At 50.5% G+C, this 19,406-nt stretch overlaps 2 protein-coding genes across 7 annotated transcripts; one reads left to right on the top strand and one right to left on the bottom strand.

Annotated features, from left to right (window-relative positions):
* Nucleotides 1-2,065: 2,065 nt before the first annotated feature.
* MTFR1L (mitochondrial fission regulator 1 like) lies at nucleotides 2,066-13,719 on the top strand. Of its 6 annotated transcripts, XM_037379928.1 has the most exons (8): nucleotides 2,066-2,160; nucleotides 2,284-2,385; nucleotides 3,147-3,251; nucleotides 3,966-4,075; nucleotides 4,870-5,081; nucleotides 8,393-8,705; nucleotides 11,066-11,287; nucleotides 12,688-12,800. In XM_037379928.1, the coding sequence occupies exons 2-7, from the start codon at nucleotides 2,371-2,373 to the stop codon at nucleotides 11,247-11,249; spliced, it is 939 nt and encodes a 312-aa protein (XP_037235825.1). In that variant the 5' UTR covers nucleotides 2,066-2,160; nucleotides 2,284-2,370; the 3' UTR covers nucleotides 11,250-11,287; nucleotides 12,688-12,800. The 6 variants fall into 6 exon arrangements, with proteins under 6 accessions (XP_037235825.1, XP_037235828.1, XP_037235823.1 ...); XM_037379931.1 differs by lacking the exon at nucleotides 11,066-11,287 and having other exon boundaries at nucleotides 2,067-2,160; nucleotides 12,688-13,719; XM_037379926.1 differs by lacking the exon at nucleotides 2,284-2,385 and having other exon boundaries at nucleotides 2,076-2,160.
* Nucleotides 13,720-15,237: 1,518 nt separating this feature from the next.
* Nucleotides 15,238-19,056, bottom strand: LOC119144463 (aurora kinase A and ninein interacting protein). Its single transcript, XM_037379925.1, has 3 exons — nucleotides 18,824-19,056; nucleotides 18,223-18,358; nucleotides 15,238-16,385 (listed from the first exon to the last, which is right to left on the bottom strand). Exons 1-3 carry the CDS (start codon nucleotides 18,914-18,916, stop codon nucleotides 15,442-15,444), a joined length of 1,173 nt encoding a protein of 390 aa, XP_037235822.1. The 5' UTR covers nucleotides 18,917-19,056; the 3' UTR covers nucleotides 15,238-15,441.
* Nucleotides 19,057-19,406: the final 350 nt, after the last annotated feature.

Genomic DNA, 19,406 nt, shown 5'->3' with positions numbered 1-19,406 from the left:
AGATGCTGAGGCTGACAGGGTGAAACTAGGAATGGAAACCAGGGCGTTAGAGGGCTGGTGCAGCTCAGAGACGTCAGGTGTGGATTAACGGGGGGGGGGGCGGGGATTAGAGGCCAGAGCCCCTGTTAGCTCCACCAGCGCAGCACGTGCGCTCCAAAGCTACAGGACACTAGTGCATGGTGCCCCTGCCCCGTCAGCACAGGGCTGCTCACCCTGCTGGCTCTGAGCTTCTCCCAGTGCCTCCTCGGGGCTGGTGAAATGCTCTGTCCCTGTTTGCTTTGCACTCCCGAGTCACACTGAATGATGAGCCATGATGGAGTTCCCTTCAGGAATGGGAGGTTCAGCAATGCCCCACCAGCATTAACTGGTTGAGAACTGAGTGGTTTTAAACACCAGCGGCACTAAAGACATTTTCAGGAGCTATTTCCAGAGAAATTGTTCGGACAGAATGCCATTGTCCCTTATCTGGAACCACCCTGAGCAGTTGCTCCGACTCTGAACCAACGCCTGGCTACAGAGGGAGCATCATTAGGGGAAGGAAAGGTTAAATGAAACGGATTTTAGAGCCTATTCCTGTAGATAGGTGAGGAGACAAAGCATCTTTGGTACATGGCTGCAAGCAGCCATTGCTGCTGATGCTTTTTCTTTTCTCTAAAGCACAATTTTGTTGGACCAAATCAAACAGGGGTTAAAAGCATTTTTTTTATTATTTTTTTATTGAGGGGGTATTTTCATTCCTGGGCTCCAGGACCTGGGAGGAACCTGGGGATGGTGATTACCCCATCCCCACCCTGCCCCAGCCCTCCTGTCTGTATCCATGGCTGGAGACCCCGCATAGATAGACCTCTGGGCTGAACCAGTTTAGCTTCACTAATTGCTCTAGTGAGATTAATTACCCCTGGGATGTTTCTCAGTATTGGCTTTATAACTATGCATTAGCTCTGCACTGCTGTCGCACTCCACGGGGCCTGCAGTAACGCCAGGCTGGGCTCTGGCAGCGCTCGCAGCTGTGGAAAGTGCCAAAGCCTCGGGCAGCGTCTGAGCCCCAGCTCCTGGTCTCTGGAGTGGAGGGCAGCAGGGCAGAGCGGTGTGTGCCCCACTCCTGGGGGGCAGGGCTGTGGTGCCCACCTGCCCTTCTGACTTTTACACACCTTCATGTGAGGGATTTTTGCTGCCCCTTTCCCGAGACCCTCGGTCGGGGACTTTGGATTCTGAAGCGGTGGCTGTCAGTAGCGCTCGGGGAAAGAGTTCATTTCACTTGTTTTCCCCCCCACCAGTTTCGCTGCAGAAGGGGCTGGGGAGGGCAGTGCCTGAGCAGGCAGGGATTGCTTTTGGCTGTCAAGACTTGGAAAAACAGGGATAGTTGCAGTTCTGCAGGGCCGGGGAGGCCCGTCCGCCCTGTGTGGTGCCATGGGGCAGCGTCACTCGCTTGAGCCTGCAGGTGCAGAGCTCCCTTGCAGACGGTGCCCACGGGGGTCCCACGCACGGGTGGGGTCCACGCCTGAGCTCAGCCCACACGAAGCCTCCGGGATCCCCTCTGAGTACCTTGAGTTTCCCTCTTGTGAGCCACTGGGCTCCCACCGTGCTGCCCGGGCCACCTCTGGGGCTCTTTGAGCTGGGGGTGCCAGGGGCTGGTCTGACCAGTGGCAGAAGCATCGGGGGGACTCGACCCCCTGTTAACTCATTAACTCCAAACCTGCCTAATTGCTGCGTGGCTGCCCACTCGCTGCTGCGGACAGACGCCGCTGCCCGAGGCCTTGCCGTGCCAAGCTTTCCGTCTCCTATTTGTAAACACTATTTCCCGGTAGGACTGTGGTGCCGGGGGAGGCGCTGCCCTCCCCCACCTCCCGGGCCTTGTGACGCGCCGGCCCGAAGCCCACGGCGGGTCGGAGCCGATGTTTGCCGGGGGGGAGGGGGGGGTCGGTGCCGCGCGGCGGGAGGGGCCCGCGGGCCCCGGCTGTAGCTGCGCTCGTTAAACCCGTCCCACCACGCTCAGCCTCCTGCAGTCCTTGCCTCCGCGGGGGAGGGGGGGGGCGGCCGGGCCGCGGCGCTGCCCCCACCGCCATCTCGGCGCGTGCGCGGGGGCGCCGGAAGCGCGGGGGCGGGTTCTGCTTCCGGGTGATGGCGGCGGAGGGGCCGCGCGGGGCCGCCGCCCCCCAGGTACCGGCGGGGCCCGAGGTGGAGGGGCGGGGGTGGGCACCGCGCTGCCGGCACGGACCGGGGGAGGGCGGGGGGCGCTGCCGGCCGCGGGGGCTCCGTGAGCGGGTCGGTTCTCTGTTGCAGTGAGCGGCGGGAGCGCGGTGAGATGGGCCCGGCCCGCGGCAGCACCCAGCGCTGAGCCCGCCCCGGCGGCCGCCGCAGCAGCCGGAGATGGCAGCGGAGTCCGTAAGTGTCCCGCAGCCGGGCCCCCCGCGCGGGCCCCGCTTCAGCACCCCCGGGACTCCCAGCCTGCCGGCCCGGCGCCCGGGCGGCCTTACCTGCCGGCCCCGGTGCGGTAACGGCTCTGGCGCGGGAGCCTGTCGCGTTCCCGTTTGCCGCCGCGGTGTCCGCTCTCCGGAGCCTCGGGCCGCCTCCTGCACCCCCGTGGCGGCTGTGAAGCGGCCAAAGGACGGGGCGCGTCACCCTCGGAAGCCGGTCCAGAAGCATCCCGCGATGGCTGAAACATCCGCTGTTCCCGCAGTCCCGCTCCGGGCCCGTTCTCACCCGCCCTCGGCTGGGCCAGGCGTCACCTCGCTGCCCTCCGAGGGACACGCACAGCCTTGTCAGAGCTGCCTCTGTCAAATGATGCTGTGGAAGTGAGAGTGTCCTTTTAAATGAGAATTTCTTCTGATTTCACTTTTCTCCTGGGCCCCTCACGCGACGCTGTGTGCCTCCTTTCACCGAGTGCTTTTCATTTTGAGTCCTGAAAACATTCCACCCGTGTTTAAAACGCCCCGTAGCGACCGGCTGACTTTCTGTTCAGCTGAAATGTAGTTTTATAGAGTGAGGACTTTCATTCTTAGCAAGTTCCCAACTAAAAGTATCACTGAGCAAATAAAAAGAGAGCAGAGCTCTTGAGTTGTGTAGGGCAATTTCTCATTTAATAAATTTTAAGAAGGGCAACTGACTTGAAACATTAATTAATTCTATCACATGGATTCTTGTAGACGATCCCCATCTGGCAGAACAAACCCCACGGCTCAGCACGCAGTGTTGTCAGGAGGATTGGGTCAACCCTCCCTTTAAAACCCTGTCCCAGAGCAACCTTTGAGGTAAGCGGGCGCCAAAGGGATCTGGTGATCCCTGTGGGAAGCTGTTGTTCTTGAGCAAGGCAAGCCACTGCCACGAGATGCTGTTCTGCCAGCCACGCATGTCTGCAGAGTTGTATTCACAAAACTCATGTAGCGGTGTAGTTAATTTTAAGACTTTCTTCCTTTTTTTTTTTTTTTAAATTCTGTTCTTGTAAAGTGATTATTGGCAACTTGAGGCAAATACCTGCCCAGACAGTGTCTGTGGATGGGGTTAGCAAAGCTGGGGGAGACAGAAACACAGCGCTGCAGAACTGGTGCTTTGCTGCATGCCCTCCAGTGGGCCACATGCCTTCTGGGCCTGTGCTTCCTGACCAGTAAAAACGGGTTTATGGAAACGCTTACATCACTGTCACTGTTTAAGCTCAAGGACAGTGCTGGGACTTGTAGTGGCCAAGTGTTGCACATGGCCTTGGCAGTGCCCTGAGCCGTATCGAGTGTCCCTTGGCCACCCCCCGTTCGGCTTCGCGAGCGCAGTAACAGCCAGGAGCACATGCTGGAGGCGACACGCGGAAGCGCTGCGTGGCCGCGAGCCAAGCAGTACTGCTGTCACACACCTGGCAGATGCCACCACTGACCTGGTGCGGAGGAGCAAGGCTCTGACAGCCAGTCCCGCACAGCTGGGGCGGCTTCAGGAGACAGCACTCCCACTCATTAATGTAACTTCCTTCTTTTTAGGTTCTCCCAAATGTTTCAGAGCTCTATTTAAATGACGTCCCTCCGGTCCCCACCTTGGCAGACATTGTGTGGATAGCAGCAGATGATGAAGAAACATATGCCAGAGTCAGGTTGGTTTCCTCTTTGTGTCTGCTGGCTCTTCTACATGTTGGTTTATTTGGCACAGCTCAGGCCAGACATTGATCAAATGATCACAACTTCCAGTCCTTTCAAGGTCTGACGTGCCTGTTGAATGGCATTTTTCCCAAGAGACAGGGGGGGAAAAAATATTGGACGAAGGACCCCAGGAGGAATTCCTGTAGCCTGTGCCATGCCGTATTTTACTCACTGAAAGATCTGTGCAGAATAACCCCCCGATCTGTGGTATTTGCTTGTTAGAAAGTTGAATAGTTGAGTTCTCCCAGGATTGCAGTGCCCTGCCCCCAGGAGTTTGGTTCTGGTCGGTTGAACTTGTGTCCTCAAAGCAGAGCGACAGGAGCAGAGACCTTGTGAAAGACAAAACGGACTTTGAAATCAAAGGCAAAAGTTAATTGGGAGGTGACCTTTCCCATGTGCACCTGCGCGCTGCCCGGCAGGGAGGCACAGTTGCTGGAAGAGAAATGACTTGAAACCATGTGAGCACTCCCAGACTTGTGTCCCTGTGTCCTCTCACTGCATCTTGTGCTGTTGCGTCGTGGTTTCTGTGACAGGCTTTGCGTTCCTTGTAACGCAGAGAGCGCACACCACGGCACAGCACGTCTGCAGGGTGGTGTGTGCAGTGGTGTGTACAGCCCGGTGACACAGGGCCTTGCTTCACGGTGTTGCAGTCCTCTGGTGCCCTGAGGTAGAGGCAGGGTGTTGCCAAGCGTTCTTGTCATGGGGGGCTCTGGACCTTGTTAATGACCAATGGGTTTCTGTCCTGTAGAAGTGACACTCGCCCGCTGAAGCACAAGTGGAAGCCAAGTCCCTTCACCGTTATACAGCGAAATGCTTCAGTCCCCAACCTGAGGAAGCAGGAGGAGAAGCTGCTCGCCTTGAAGAAGCCTGGTTTACCAGCACTGAGCCGAACAACAGAGCTCCAGGATGAGCTGAGTCACCTTCGGAGTCAGATAGCTAAAATAGTCGCTGCAGAGTCAGGTAGGAATATAACGAGCTTTTTCTTTGTTGCACGAGAAGGGCTGAGTTAGTGAACGACGTTATCTCCTCCAGACAGACCGACTTGCACGTTGTTGTCCCAGCAGAGCCATGGCTCCCGCTGGGGAGGTGCCACCTTTGGTGTCAGCTCAGCGCTGGCTCCGTGTTTAGCAGCATCTCTTTCACTGGAGGATTCCAGCTTGTTATTAAGAAATACGGAGTGCTGCTTTGTGTCATGTCTGCATTTGCTGCATTTCATCATCATGAGCCAACTCATCTCAAGCACCTGGTTTCCTGAAAACACCCGGTGTGTTCCTGCTCCTCCTGCTCGGAGTCAGCCCTGAGTGCAAGGGCTATGTCCCGATTCGGGTAGGAGTGAGATGTTAGTGTTCATTCTTGTCGCGGAAATGACAGTGCCATTTCTGAAGCAAATCAGGTGTCTGGGGAAAAGCCTCACTGAACTTACTGATTTCTTTCTTTTAGTAAAATCGTATGCAGGTAGAAGCCAAGTTTTAGCCATAGAGCTGAACTGTGAAGAAAGACTTTTTACTTCTCTTCCTTTCATGGCTTTTCCTGTATCCTCAGCTCTGAAAACATGACAGTGTTTGGCAGGATCCAAATCCAAGTTGTTCTGCAGGTCTTGCTGCAGCAGTGGCTGGTTTAGAGTGTGGAAACCAGTAAGTTAGTAACCTCTTGGTATCTGTTTATGGAGTATTCAGAAGGCAGAGTTGTTGATACCCCAACTCAAAAAAACATTCAACAGTTTTGCAAACTAAAGGAATTTAGTCCTTTCTGAAGACAGTTTTTCTTAAAAGCTGCTTTGCTTTTATGCAGAATGCTTTTGCCAACAACCAAGGCGACAGCTGTGTTGTGGCTGCTTTCCAGAGGAAAAGAAGGACCTATAATTCTTCTGATTACTTCAAAAAACAAAAAAAACCAGACAGGGTTGTGCCACACTTGCAGTGACATCAGGCGGGTTAATTCCTGTTTATGATGGGTAATAGTGACTGATGAAACCTTCCTTATCTGACATCTGAAAGCGAATATTTTTTTAAATTCCCAGATTGCTGCCTAGCGCTGCACTGCATCGTGTGTGCACGAGAGCAAATCTCTCATGATCTGCGAAAGACCATGTGGTTGTCTGGTTCTTGTAGCCCTGAGGGACCGGCAGCTTTAATGACTGCTTACATTTAGTCCAGCTACCCACGAGCCATAAACACATTTGAACATGAAACAAGAGTTGTGGTGATCAATTTAGTTGAAATGTTGGTTTCTACATGAGAGATCTGTGGTTCTTTTTCAGTTCTGTGTGGTGGCCAATGGACCCTTAAGAATTTACTCGATAGCAATAATGTAAATATATAAGAATATATGGGAATTTTTTAGCAGGCAGTTGTATTTCAATGAGATCAGGCATTTCTGATGATGCTGCCACTTACGGAGTGCCCATCTCCTTGTGCTGGTGCTTCTTGTCACCTTTGGTCCTGTGGCAGCACGCAGGATCCTGTGTGCCACTCACCTCTTACAGCAGCGTGGTTAAACCAAAGCAGCTCGGGGGGCGAGGGAGCCCCACTGCCCTCAGCTCTGCAGGGAGCAAGTGTCAAACAAGGCATTGCAGGTGTCCCCTTCAGAGAGGCTGCGTGCGTCCTCTTCCCTCTGTGTGAGATCAGAGGAATGACCGAATTAGAATAAAGAACAGGGGAAATCCTCAGCTTTTTTCCTTCTAAGTGTTGTCTCAGCTCTACAGTTGCTCAAGCTGTTTGCTGGAAAAGTCTGGTTTAATTCAAGGAGAGTAATAATGAGGAAAGTTAGAGATTCAGATGGGAGAGAAATGATTAATCATTTAATACCTTCTCTCTCCCTCTCCACTCAGCAGTGGGCCTGGTTGTTATCAGCTGGCATTTGAGAACGGTTTGTATTGACTTCACGTCCTCTCAGTCAATAACGGGGAGCGGTGATTTAGGGCCTAGCTGTAGCTCGGGAATCTGATGAAGGAGATAACTATTTAGCAGGCTTATTTTGGAAAGATTGATGTCAAAAAAGAAATATTGTGCAATCTGCTTTATTATATACTGTTAGAGAAATCCCTAATTGGAAACCGATGACTATCTACAAGTTTACTCTTGAGGCGAAGGGCATTAGTGCTTTAAGGTACAGTTTGTTTTCAACACGGGAAGGTTCTTTCAAGGAGACGTGCAGTAAGCGCGTTCCTGGGGTTTTGGTTGTTTTCCCCTTAATGTTTTACACTAGAAATATCCAAGTCATTTTCACTTAATGCTTGGAATTTATATGGCTGTTTTGTAAAGCATGAGCAAATAATTCCCCTCTTCCCTGTGGAAATAGGTGGATGCTGTTCTCATTTTACAGATGGTGATAGAAAGCAAACGGGTCAAAATGCCTGTAGTCACAGGGTAACTGCTGTGACCATCTAGTGCAAAGTGCTGGAGCTCTCGAACCAGCTCTGTGTTCTCACCAGGTGTAATGGCCATGGGGGGAAGGAGCCTGAAAGGAAAAGGCAGAGCTGGGGCTGTTCTGCTTGGAGGAGAGGAACCTCCAGGGAGACCTCAGAGCAGCTTCCACTACATAAAGGGGCCTGCAAGAAAGCTGGAGAGGGGCTTTTTACGAGAGCCTGTAGCGACAGGACAAGGAGGGGATGGCTTCAAACTGAAAAAGGGGAGATTTAGATGAGATATTGGGAAGATTTAGATGAGATGTGAGGGTGGTGAGGCGCTGGCCCAGGCTGCCCCATCCCTGGCAGTGCCCAAGGCCAGGCTGGACGGGGCTGGGAGCACCCTGGGCTGGTGGGAGGTGTCCCTGCCCGGGGCAGGGGGCTGCAACTGGGTGGGCTTTAAGGTCCTTTCCAACCCAAACCCTTCTGTGATTCTCAAGACGATGAAGAAAAAGAGGAGAACAGTTAATTAAGACCTACATTCTAACACAGGCTCCCTCTGTGACCCCAAGCAGCAGCTAAATCTCTGTTCCTCCATTTCTTATCTGTAAAAACAGAAAGAGTAAACATGAGCTGACTTCTGCAGGGCTGGGATGCAGGTTACAAACTGATAGTGATGGGCACGACAGGAGTACAGATACTTTGGGGGGTAGTGGGATAAAAGGGACTGGAGAAGGTTTTGTGTTGCAGCATGGTGCTGTAGGAGAGTGGAGAGCAACAGAACATGATGAATTTGTTTTCTTATAGCATGGGGAGGCTGGAAGATGATGCCTCTGGATTTATATTGTGTTATTTTTGGGGGGAAAAAAATACCAACATGGTTTGGTATGAGTTTATCCACCAATCTATCTGTTTTCTTTTTCAGCTTCTGCTTCATTAACACCAGACTTATTATCTCCAGGAAGTTCAAATGCATCTTCTCCTTTACCTTGTTTTGGACCCTCTTTCCAATCTACAACTTCCTTTGTCATTAGCGATATCACAGAGGAGGAAGCAGAACTCGAAAGCCCCGAGCTGCCGTCAGTCTCCATGCTCAGTTCTGCAACCTCTGAGTGTTGTAAGCCAGAACCAAAGGATCCTGACGAGGAAGATTCCGTCTCTCTTTCAAAGGCCAGCAGTTTTGCAGATATGATGGGCATTCTTAAGGACATTCATAGGATGAAGCAGAGCAAAGATTTGTAAGTGTTTCCTAAACTCTTTTGAATTTATTTATTTTTTTCCCCCTGTCTGTCAGATCATCGTAGACACTGGACATTGCCTTCACTGCTTGTTGGTGCCGCTCCATAGTCATCATTCACAGGGGGAAACACCTGTTTAGAGCAGAACTTGCTAACACATTTCTGGGTGGTTGTTTATTTTTTTAGTGATGGCTAGAAAGCAGTGGAGGGGAACTTAAACCGATTAGCACAACCTTTGGCTGGTTCAACCTGTTTACCTGAAACTTGCGTTTGGCCAGGTGAAGACCAGGGCTGTGTGTATTGGCAGCCTTCAGAGCAAGGGGTGCGCTGCCCTCCCTGCTGGCAGGGGTTCCGGTGCTGGTGCTTAGGCCATCGTGCAGACCCCAGCAGTTGGGAAGCGCAGCGGCTTTTTCAGCATGGCACGTATGGGGATGAACACATGGAGCCTTTCGGCTTCTCAGCTTTTGCATCTGGCCCAGCTCTGAGCGTGGGCAGAGTGAGTTTTCACTTGTCTTGTGACGAGTTTACACATTGATGATGAGAATGCCTCAAGCTGCCAGCACACCAGCTGCTCACGGCTGAGGCAGGATCCTGCCCAGCTGATAGAGCAGCTTCTTTAACGTTGGCTGAACTGAAATCACAGTGATAAAAGTTCAGATTCCACGTTTTTCAGCCCAAAGATCTGTCCAGCTGCTATGTGTGTAAGACTCCTGGCCAAAAGTAACATGTTGTGCAATGGCTGCTCACAATTGCTATGCCTAATTGGGTTTAAAAGAAATTAAATTCTCAGCACTGAAAAAATTATATAGTCAAATGAGAGAAATATGTTCAGCTTGCATCCAGAATATTCGTAGGGTGTTACACATCCATAATTCACACAGCATACCCTTTTGTTCTTCTTTTCCTAAGTGGTAAATATTACTCAAAACCTAAACGCTTGCTTTATATAAAAGCCTATAATCTCTCTTGGGGGTGAGTAGGATTCATGAACCACAGGTGAATTGCTTCTCTTCTTTCATCCTGTCTATTGCAAAGCAGTGCTTTGTGCATCTAAAACTTATTTTGAATTATTAGGCAAAGGGAGAGAGGATTCTGAAGAAAAATCCTGCTGTTTCATGTGCCTGGCCCACCTTGGCTCCGCAGGGCTTTGGGTTAGGGCTCTATTAAATCCAGGAAGGCTCGCAGAGGCATCGTGTGACATGGGAAGTTTTAGCCTTACCAGAAACATGTACCTCTAGGACTAAGCATTCACATCTAAAAATGTAATTATCAATCTTCTAATTAGTGCGGACTGGTATGTCAGCCTTCTATGGGAGCAGACTTCAGGGTAAGAAAGCTGCCATCTGTGCCAGCTGAAGGTAGGGAAACGTGTGTTATTCAGGGGAAGAAAAACTTGTACAAATACAGATCACGGTAGGGAAATCCGAGGTTTCTTATCCACGCCTGGATATGCCAGTACGGCTCTGGCCGGCACTGGCCACATCATGAGGAGAGCTGGGGGGTGACTGGGGGAGGGGCTGTGAAAAGCAGCGCGTAGATGACAAGGAACATTGCGATATAATGGGTCACAATTTTACTTGAATTTCCTCAACAGAATTTATGAGAACAACTAATAATGTGTGAAGGTGTTTGATCTTGCAGTTACCCTGGGAGAGAAGCTGTGTGAATGAGTGGGAGGAAGAGATGGCTTGGGTGCAAAGAAAGGGTTTGCCAACCACGCTGATTCGTTCTAACGTTGTAGACGATGGGGAGAGCAGAGGTTTTGTACTGTAGAAGATGGGGCAAGGGGATAGCTGCCGAGCCCCTCCTCGCTGGGGTACAGAGGGGGGCAAAAGGACCGAGTCACCAGGACCCTTCCCTTGTGACAGCCTGCTTGGTGGGAGCGGGGTCACGCTGCTGCTGCTGCTTGCATCAGGGCTGGGAACACTTTTATGTAACAGAAAAGCTTCAGACTCTTTTCTTGCTGGAGCTGAACCATCTTCCTCTCATCTGTTTCTCTTATCTCAGCCTCTAACTCATCTCCTACATGCAAAAGCGACATTTTAGGATATGGTTATTCCAGCTTAATTAATGCTGTTTGAAGAATCACAGGTAGTTGAAAAATTACACTAAATATGTCACTAATGTTCATTACTTGGTGAGCTCTAATTCCTGGACGCAATCCTCTAGCGGCAGTGCAGTTTTGCGAGCAGCCCCACACTTCTACAGCTGTACTCGCCCGGTTACACAGAGCCGTTCTGCTAGGAGGTGTGCAGCGCTTTTAACACTTCAAAGGATCATGTACTCTTTAAGTGGATGAAGGTACCAAATGATGCATAATGAGATAACTACATAGATGCTTCTCTGATGCTCCTGTTTAGGACTTGGTGCTTAAACACAACCTTGGAAGCTTCAGGAATGAGTGAGAAACGCTTGCAGAAATGTGCATGTTTCAACAAATGTGAAATAGAGCCTGTTACAGTGTCTGTGATGCCCTCTGCGCGGGCGGTGGCGAGCGGTGTGTCTGCCGGGCCCTGTGCGCAGTGGGGGGTTAAAGGCAGGTAGCGTGAGGAGCTGCTGGGACTGTGAGTACACTTCTACTTGTAAGTACTACTGTTACGGGACTGGACAACTTCATTTTTCCGCCCATCCTTGGCCCCTTGAGTGGCTGTAAAGGGCTGAGACACTGAAGGTTGTGCCTCGCTGGAGGACACTGGTTGCCTTTGGTAGGAGAGGTTCCACTTCTCACCCTGGTGCGGTTATCTGTCTCTTCACTCCTCCTGGGAGAGCTTTTGCTTTTCCTTGGGATCAGCACAGCTCCAGGCTGTGTCAGTGCCATCTTTCCTCACTGCTCTTTGTGTCACCGCCTCCTCTGCCTGCTTCAGTCCCCCCTGTCCCTCTTCCGTGGCAGCTGACGGGTACTTGGGTGACTCCAGATTCTCAGGTAGAAGGCAAGTCTGGGGAGGGCTCCAGACCTTGCACTCTGATCTTTCTCTACACCTTTTTCAGAGGGAACAGTTCTGTCTGAATGAAATCAAAGGCATGCTTCTAGCTACAGAATCAGCTTTTAAATAGTGATGCATTTATGCAGCTGTAAATTAAGAACTTGCATCAGACAAAAATCTGACACAGCACTAAGGGTTACCCTTGAGCAGCTCAGTGGCGCCTTACACAGTTTACCAAGAGCCTTCAGTGTTAATTTGAGAACAAGCCCCTCCCAACCACATATGGAAATACTCCAGGGGGATTTTTTTTTTTTTTTAGGAATATTTAAAAACACCCATGATGTTTTCTGACCGAGGACTTCAGCTATTAAAAAAGAAAAAAAAAAAGAAGTTAAGCTCTGAAATGTATTATTACCCATTCTAAACAAAACCTTAGTGAGCAGTTTGTGATAGCTGAGGAAAAAGAACTGGGGTTTGGCTTCCTGTAAAATAAGCTCACTAACGCTTCTAACGTGAACTGCTTGTCTGAACTGGCTGCAAAAGGCAGAGTGCTTTGGTAACCAGAGAAACTCACATGCAGTAGCTGAGCGGAGGGAAATGTATACCAGCCCTCCTTTAAAATACCCGTAATTACCTATATTTAAATATGAAAGCATATATCCATTGTATAGCAGAATTCATGAAAAAATACTTCCAGGAATTCAACTTAAGCAGCACACCGCTTGTAGATTATATATTGAGGGGATGTAGGCTGTATTAATGAAGTTTTATTTTACTTACTTAACACAGTCGAATAGAAATTATAAAAGAGCTTTGATGCTGAGATTTTCAGGGTACCCCTTGATCCACAAAACAAGCTCCAGGTTTTCTAAGCCAACATAAAAGGCCTGAGTTTTTAGCTGCTTTTTGTTGTTTTGTGTTGTTGTTCTTGCACCTCCTCCACTTGTTACAAAAGCTGCTGATAAAGGCTGCAGAAAAATATTTAAAAAGGCTCTAACCAGAGCTGTAAACCATCCATTTCGCTTTACTAGTACACTGCGCTTTTGTCTTCCATGTAGAAACCGAACTTCAATGAAGGAAGAAGATCCGGCTGTTCTTATAGCGGAAGTGCTGAGAAGAAAATTTGCCCTAAAGGATGAAGATCTGGCCCTGAAGGAGAAATGATGTTACTGTCATTAAACTCTGTAAGCAAAAGTGTTACGCTCCCAAAAATCTCTCCACAGTAGCTGCCTTCCTAAGGATTGAGCCTTTTGCCTCTTTTATTAATTAGGAATGGTTTCTGCACTGGACACTTACTTAGGAAAACCCTACGGATTTGATGTGTTTTCCATGTATTGTTATATTTAAGAAAAAAACCTTTTTAAGAAGATGGGAATTCTTTTCCACCTGCATTTTGATGTTGATTGTTGATAAGGATCTGCTAGAGTGCAGTGAGTGTTGCTGGATGACGTTCTTTCTACCTAAAATTTTCCTTAGGTTCAAATTCAGCATTAAAGTCTAACAGCCTTGTTACAATATAACTAGTTACCATTTCCAGTATAAAGGGATGTCAGACGTCCAGTTCAGTCTGAGTATGGCACAGAGCTGCTGAGAATAAGCTAATGCTTTCAGGTCTTCAGAGTTGGGGAGACTGGTGAATCACAGGGCTAAAAGGCGTCTTCCTGGTAACTTTCACCCGCTGGTAGGATGAAACTGCAGTCAATGATCAAACAGGTCGAAGGGATGCTGCCTGGTTTTGGTGTGCCCCGGGTACTTCTTAACTCATAAATTATTCCCACAGTTGCATGACAGAATGGCTTTAATTTCTTGCCAGTAATTTAATGTTTCATTAATAGTCCTTGTATTCAGATGATGTATTTTATTTAGCACTCAAAAGGTCTATTTATTGAACCACCAATGCTAAGAACTGAACACCCACCACAAGAGCCGTCACCCAAGAAGAGGGAAGCAGGAACTTGGCATTGTCTGTGGCTGCAGTTCTCACTAACTGAAGAGGTTTCCTTCAGCTACACCTTCTCTGCAGTGTTCCTCCTGCCTGTATTTAAAGTATGATTTTTTTTTCCTTTATATAAAATGGAGCCTTAATAAGACAATGGTTGTCCTTGATATTATTAATGTGCAGATGTCCAAACGTGGCATCAGTAGTGCTCGTATCTTGGCTGGCTTGGGAAGGGGGGGGGAGGAATTTCAGCTGCAGCAGCTGAAGTGTTGGCTGCTGGTGCCACAGCTGAAGGTACTCGGATGCAAAGAATTATCTTAATCCACCAGGCCCTCAGCCCTTCAAAAATTAAATCATCACCCCCACTTTAAAAGTGAGAGAAGAGGCTCTTATTGCCTCTGGCCACCCAGTGAGCGAGAGCAGAAATAGCATTTAGACTTAATCAGTTTTACCAGGAGCTGATACAGCTCTTCCCCTCCCAGATGCATGCCAAGGGCCACTGCATGACGTGATCCTTCTCCCTGTCCCAGTAAGGCTCCTCTGCATAAGGCTTCAGCAGGAATACACCTGCCTGTGGAGAAGATGGAGCTGTAAGCCAGAGTCCCTGTTCCCAGGACTGTGCTCCATGTGCAGGCTGGAGGCAGGAGTGTGTCATCAGCGCGGTTAACTTCTGGACTGTGACCTAACTCCAGTCAGATCTATTGTACCAAAATGCTGACCCAATGGGAAGGCAAAGCTATCTTAAATGGCAACATCTGCAGTGTTAAAGATGTACCTCAACATTTAGAAAAAAAATAAAAAACTGGGCAGCTGGTGCTGACAAAGCAGGCTGCTGTTCTGGAGTATGAGCATGGTCACAGATGGGCTCTGCTGCTCATGACCCCTGGAGTTTTGAAGCAGCTGGTCCCTGCCCTTCAAAACACAGAATCTAAAGCATGCCCCCCCGGAATGCTACCAGAAGCAGGGGATTATTTTGAACAAGCAGCACAAGTGGCACCACTGCTGTTAGTGAGATGTGGCAGCCACCAAGCACATTCAAACCAACGCTGACCAGTTCTTACTGCAGCCCAGTGCACTCACTGCTCCGCTTTTCACCTCACCCAGGCTGTAAGCCCCTGCCAGCACCCCACACTCCACCGGGGTGCGTCCCCACCTGTGAAAGAGCTGTAAGTCCAACATTCAGCTTACAGTTCAGACTTACGCAGAACAGATGCACTGCTGCAGTTCCTCCTCTGTCACAATCTTTCTCACGTTAAACCTCTGGTCAGTCAGTCCAGCACCAGCAGTGAAGTGCTGCGATCCCACCTGCAGTGAGCAGAGGTGCATCTTTCACAGTGACAGACGCACACGTGGAAACACATCAGTCTCCCTCCCCTCATGGCCACACACGCTAGCTGTCGTGTACTGGGGCTGGCACAGCCGTGGTTCTAAGATAAGCTGAGCCTATCGCTTCCCAACGGCAGCGAATGTGAAGGAGGCAGGGTGGTTCCTGAGCTGGGCCTAGAAAAACCTTTAAATACAGACTTCCAGGAGCCTAAGAAATACAGGTGCATTCGCGGTGGGCTCTGAACAGCAAGCACGTGAGAAAAACGCCAGGCAGTACTAAAGCCAGGCCTTAGCCACACAGGCTGTAGTCATGACTGAAACAGGCAAGCCATTATAAACATACTCCTTCAGTAATTATTTTTTTTATTAAAGCAAAACTTCAGACAACACAGAGGTCCTGCCTGTTGCATGGGTCTGCTGCGTTTGTTGGCTAGACCATACACACAGAAGCAAGGGGTACACTTACCTAATTCCGACCACTTTCTTATAAAAAAATGCTTTCCTGAGGCTTCACAAGAGGTGACACAGGTGACCCATTTGAGGTCACTTACCAGTGCTTAATCACTCTGTTCCCTTCCGAATCCTGCGTGAACAGTAAATCATAGCACTCATCTAACTGTTGCTCACCCAGTTTGTTCAAGCTCTTTGCAGCGTCGCTGGAACAGCCCTTGCAGGGGGAGTCAGGCAGCTGCCTGCGGGAGCTGCCTTTGTCCTTGCAAGGGGACGGGATGTTCTGGCAGTGGTGAGCAATCACTCTGTTCCCCTCCGAATCCTGGGTGAACAGCTGCCCGCAGGGCCTGCCCAGCCCCGCCTCACTGCCCCATCCCTCCTCGGCCCAACTGTTCTGGCTGCGCTCTCTCAGAGGCTGTGCTCTGGCCGGTCTTCGTGGGGATGAATAAAAGCCAGCAGCCCAGGTGCCGCCTCTCATTATAGTAGGATTTATATTCTCAGTCTCAGTGAAATCAATTAAAGAATTAACACTACTTGATTGCTGTGGTTTCTTATTCTGGTTTGCACCGAGTCTCGGTTGGGAATCAAGGCTGGTCTTGGCCTTCCCTGGGTGCAGCTCGCCCTCGCTTTTGTTTATCCCACAGTCTGAAGTTATGCCACCACTTACTGAAACCATTTCTCCAGCAAATAAATCAGACTCATTTCTGTGAGCAATGACCCGGTTGCCCTCTGAATCCTGGGTGAAGCTGCAGGAGCAGAAGTCCTCTCCTGCCCCACAGGAGGCTTCGCTCTCGCCGGGGGACTCTGCGTGGGGCACCAAGGAGTCTGGTGAAGGAGTTGGCAAGTCCGGCGCTTTCTGTGCACGATGCTGGGGTGTAACCTGCACCGTCTCCTCGACTCTGAAGGATTGTTTCTGGGCTTCCTCCATCTGCGGCAAAGCCAAGATCTTCACAGGGGAGGCAGCTGAAGAAATACCTTTTTCTTTACAGTCTTTATTTGGGATGAAAGGAGATGGCCTGGAGTTTTCTTTGTCTTTTTCATCTGAAAACAACATAGAATTGGTTAAAGCCAGAGCTGACACACACATTTCTCAGTGTTACTCACCACCCCCAGCACCATTCCTTGACGCTGGACTCAGAATTGCCACTTTACTGCTCCCTGGAGCAGCGCCATGCACTGTTCTACACTAGACCAGCACCGCCACTGCCTCACCACGATCTGTACCGCGGGGCTGAGGCTGCGATGGAACGGCAGCCTGCAGTGCTGGAATAGTTCAGATAAGTAAGCTTCCCTCTAGTGAGAGGCAAGAGCTGCAGCTCCAGCTGCTTCAGTCTTTGGCTTCTCTGCCTTCCTCCTCTCAGCTTTCCAGGCAGTTCACCTCTGACATTCTCTTCAAAAGCAGCAGCTCAAGAGGTACAAAACCAAACCAAACAAAAAAACCACTACAAAAAACCCCCCACAAAACTCCACAGTGAAACTTCTACAGCTTTCTGTCACCACCTGATGAAAGCATCAAGTCTCACATTTGCTTCTGAAGCCGTTCAATATAAAACCTAATGAAACTTCTCAATATAAGCAAGCTCATCCTCAATTCAGAGTAAGCTAAAAGGAAAAAAAAACCAACCAACCAACCAAATAAGAAGTACTCCAGCATCTTAAATCCTACAGGCCTCTGGGTGACCAGCAGCAGCATTTGATGAATCCAAACACATACAGCAAGTAAGTGAATGCAACTGATCGAGGGAATCAAGGGGGGGGGGGGGGGGGGGCGGGAAACAGAAGAAAGCATACAACATGTTCAAAAGGAGTACGGATAACAAATCCAAAGCAACAAAACATCAATGACCCTATCACAACACAAAAATTCTGTCAAATAATTAAATTGTACTGTTTATGTAACACTTCCTCTCATCTGCTTATTGCTGAACTAGTTCAATGTTGATGAAGTAGCCATTACACAACTTACAACATACAATGACACAATCCTACGCTGGCGGTTCCTGCATCCATTTCATTTCTCTCCATATTTGTTAATTTGAGACCCCCAGACAAATCACAATTTCTTGTATTCCAGAGCACAAAAGCAGCCTCAAAAGCACAGAGGTTGTGAGCTGGCTTAATTAGCTTAAATATTCCAGAACCCTCATTGGTTCAGTTTGGATTAAACACTGCATTCTTTAGAAGAGGCTTTATCCAATCCTTTATAAAAAGCTTTCCTCGCTCACATCCCGCCTATTTCCCTTACAGGGATGTTTTTGAACCAAGTAACATTAATTTTCACTTCCAGCTATAATGCCCTTCCAAGAGCATTTAACCAACAATTTAGGACTGCTATTGTTTAGAACAAACCTGGCACATATCGCCCTGGACGCTGCCCCTTCCCTGGGCAGGGAGTACTGCCCACAGGACACCACCAGGCTTGGCACTCCTGCCCAGACTGCACCCCATCCCAGCCAAAGTGGTGTTCCCAACTGGACTGTCCTTTATGTGACACCATCAGGCAACCCAGAACTGGACGTCTTGCCACAGTTTGTATCAGCACTGGGGCTGAGTCAGGCTTCCCAACATTCCTCTGAAAACTCCAGTTTTATAGGGAGTAAAGCCTGGTGCATTACTTAGAGTTCAGATTGTTCACCAGTGAAGACTTGGCTGTGACTACTGTTACTTATGTTTAATCTAACACTGCAAAATGTGCCTGCATTTGGATTAACCATCACAAAATCCCTTCTGGGAGTTCAAACCTTCAACCTTTACCCTTTTCACTAGAAAAAATATGCACTTTTCTGCCTAATAAAGCTGCCAAGAGATAAAGTGAGAGGCGTTTTCTATTATGGCCTGAAACTATTTTCCTACAGGGGCATACGCTTTCCTGCATTACCTGTCAGAGTGCTGAAGAAGGTGGAGATGGTGGTTTGCTTGGTGCGTGGCTGAGAGGCTCTTGTCTGTGTGAAAGCGACTGAGGTGTATTTCCTTTCCAGAATCCGATTAAATACTTTTGGCTTGGCTAGGAGAGACTGGGTAGGGAAAGAAACAAGTAGGAAGTGAATATATGCCATGCAAACCAACTCTACCCTTCTTCCAGCGCTGCAGCAACACCTCCCACCTGGCTAAATGCTTCACCTCTTCCCGTGCCACCATCACTGGATGGCTGAGGTTGGAGGGGGCCCATGGAGGCCAGCTTGTCTGACCACCTGCTCAAGCACGGTCACCCAGAGCAGGACACTCAGGGCCAAGGCTGCTGGCTTCTCTGCTGGGTTGCACAGTCCCAGCTTTGCCAACCCCATCACGTCCCTCTCACACCTCTTGAAACGTTTCTGCATCCTCCCCCCGACCCAAGGCCTAGCCCGGCCCCCTCTCCTCACTCGCAGTACCACAGCAGCCCCTACCCCCTGGGCCGGGGATCCGGGCACAGCCCGGCCGGCAGCGCTGGGGGCGGCCCCAGCAGCCCCCCCAGACGGGACCCCCGCTCCGCACCCCACCTGCGACGCGCTCTGCTTCAGCTCGCCGGTGTCCAGCCAGACATCGCACGCTCCGGCCTGCTGGGCCTCGCCGCCCCTGCGCCTGCGCTTCATCCCCGGCACCGGCCGGAGCGCGGAGCTGCGCAAGGCCCCTCCGCGGACCCCGAGGGACGGTCCGGAGCGCTGCCTCAGGCGGCGGGGCCGCGGCGTTCCCTCAGGCGGCAGAGCCGGAGCGTTACCTCAGGCGGCGGCCCCCGCTCCCCGTTCCCGCCGCGCCGCAGGCTCCGCCCCCGCCTAACGGCCGCCCACAGCCACTGCGCGCGCTCCTGGTAGAGAAGGACCAATCCGAGCGGTGGGACAGGATGAGCGGCAGGCGAAGCCACGCCCACCCCAGGCTGTGCCTTATATAATGCGGCGGGCGGCAGCTCGCTGGCTGGAAAGCGCGGCGGCGGGGTCGGGGCTGCGCGGTGCCTCCTCGCCGGGACGGGGCAGAGCGTTCGCAGAGCTGCCAGCGCGGGGTGGGGAGCCGGAGCCCCTGCACAGGGCAGGGGAGCAGCACGAAACAGCTGCATTTTCCCCTCTCTCAGATGCTTCCTGGCCCAGC

This window comes from Falco rusticolus, chromosome 3 (assembly GCF_015220075.1).
Source record: "Falco rusticolus isolate bFalRus1 chromosome 3, bFalRus1.pri, whole genome shotgun sequence".
NCBI classification, from domain to species: domain Eukaryota; kingdom Metazoa; phylum Chordata; class Aves; order Falconiformes; family Falconidae; genus Falco; species Falco rusticolus.
This window is presented reverse-complemented; position numbering and strand designations above follow the sequence as displayed.

What these genes read in the sequence shown, in the direction of transcription:
- LOC119144463 (XM_037379925.1), bottom strand. Translation starts at nt 18,916, where the DNA reads ATGAAGCGCAGGCGCAGGGGCGGCGAGGCCCAGCAGGCCGGAGCGTGC. An exon ending in TGAAGCAGAGCGCGTCGCAG is followed by an intron (nt 18,359 to 18,823) that starts GTGGGGTGCGGA and finishes TTCCCTACCCAG; the next exon opens with TCTCTCCTAGCCAAGCCAAA. An exon ending in CTTCTTCAGCACTCTGACAG is followed by an intron (nt 16,386 to 18,222) that starts GTAATGCAGGAA and finishes TGTTGTTTTCAG; the next exon opens with ATGAAAAAGACAAAGAAAAC.
- MTFR1L (XM_037379926.1), top strand. Translation starts at nt 2,122, where the DNA reads ATGGCGGCGGAGGGGCCGCGCGGGGCCGCCGCCCCCCAG. An exon ending in GCGGGGCCGCCGCCCCCCAG is followed by an intron (nt 2,161 to 3,146) that starts GTACCGGCGGGG and finishes GGATTCTTGTAG; the next exon opens with ACGATCCCCATCTGGCAGAA. An exon ending in GAAACATATGCCAGAGTCAG is followed by an intron (nt 4,076 to 4,869) that starts GTTGGTTTCCTC and finishes TCTGTCCTGTAG; the next exon opens with AAGTGACACTCGCCCGCTGA.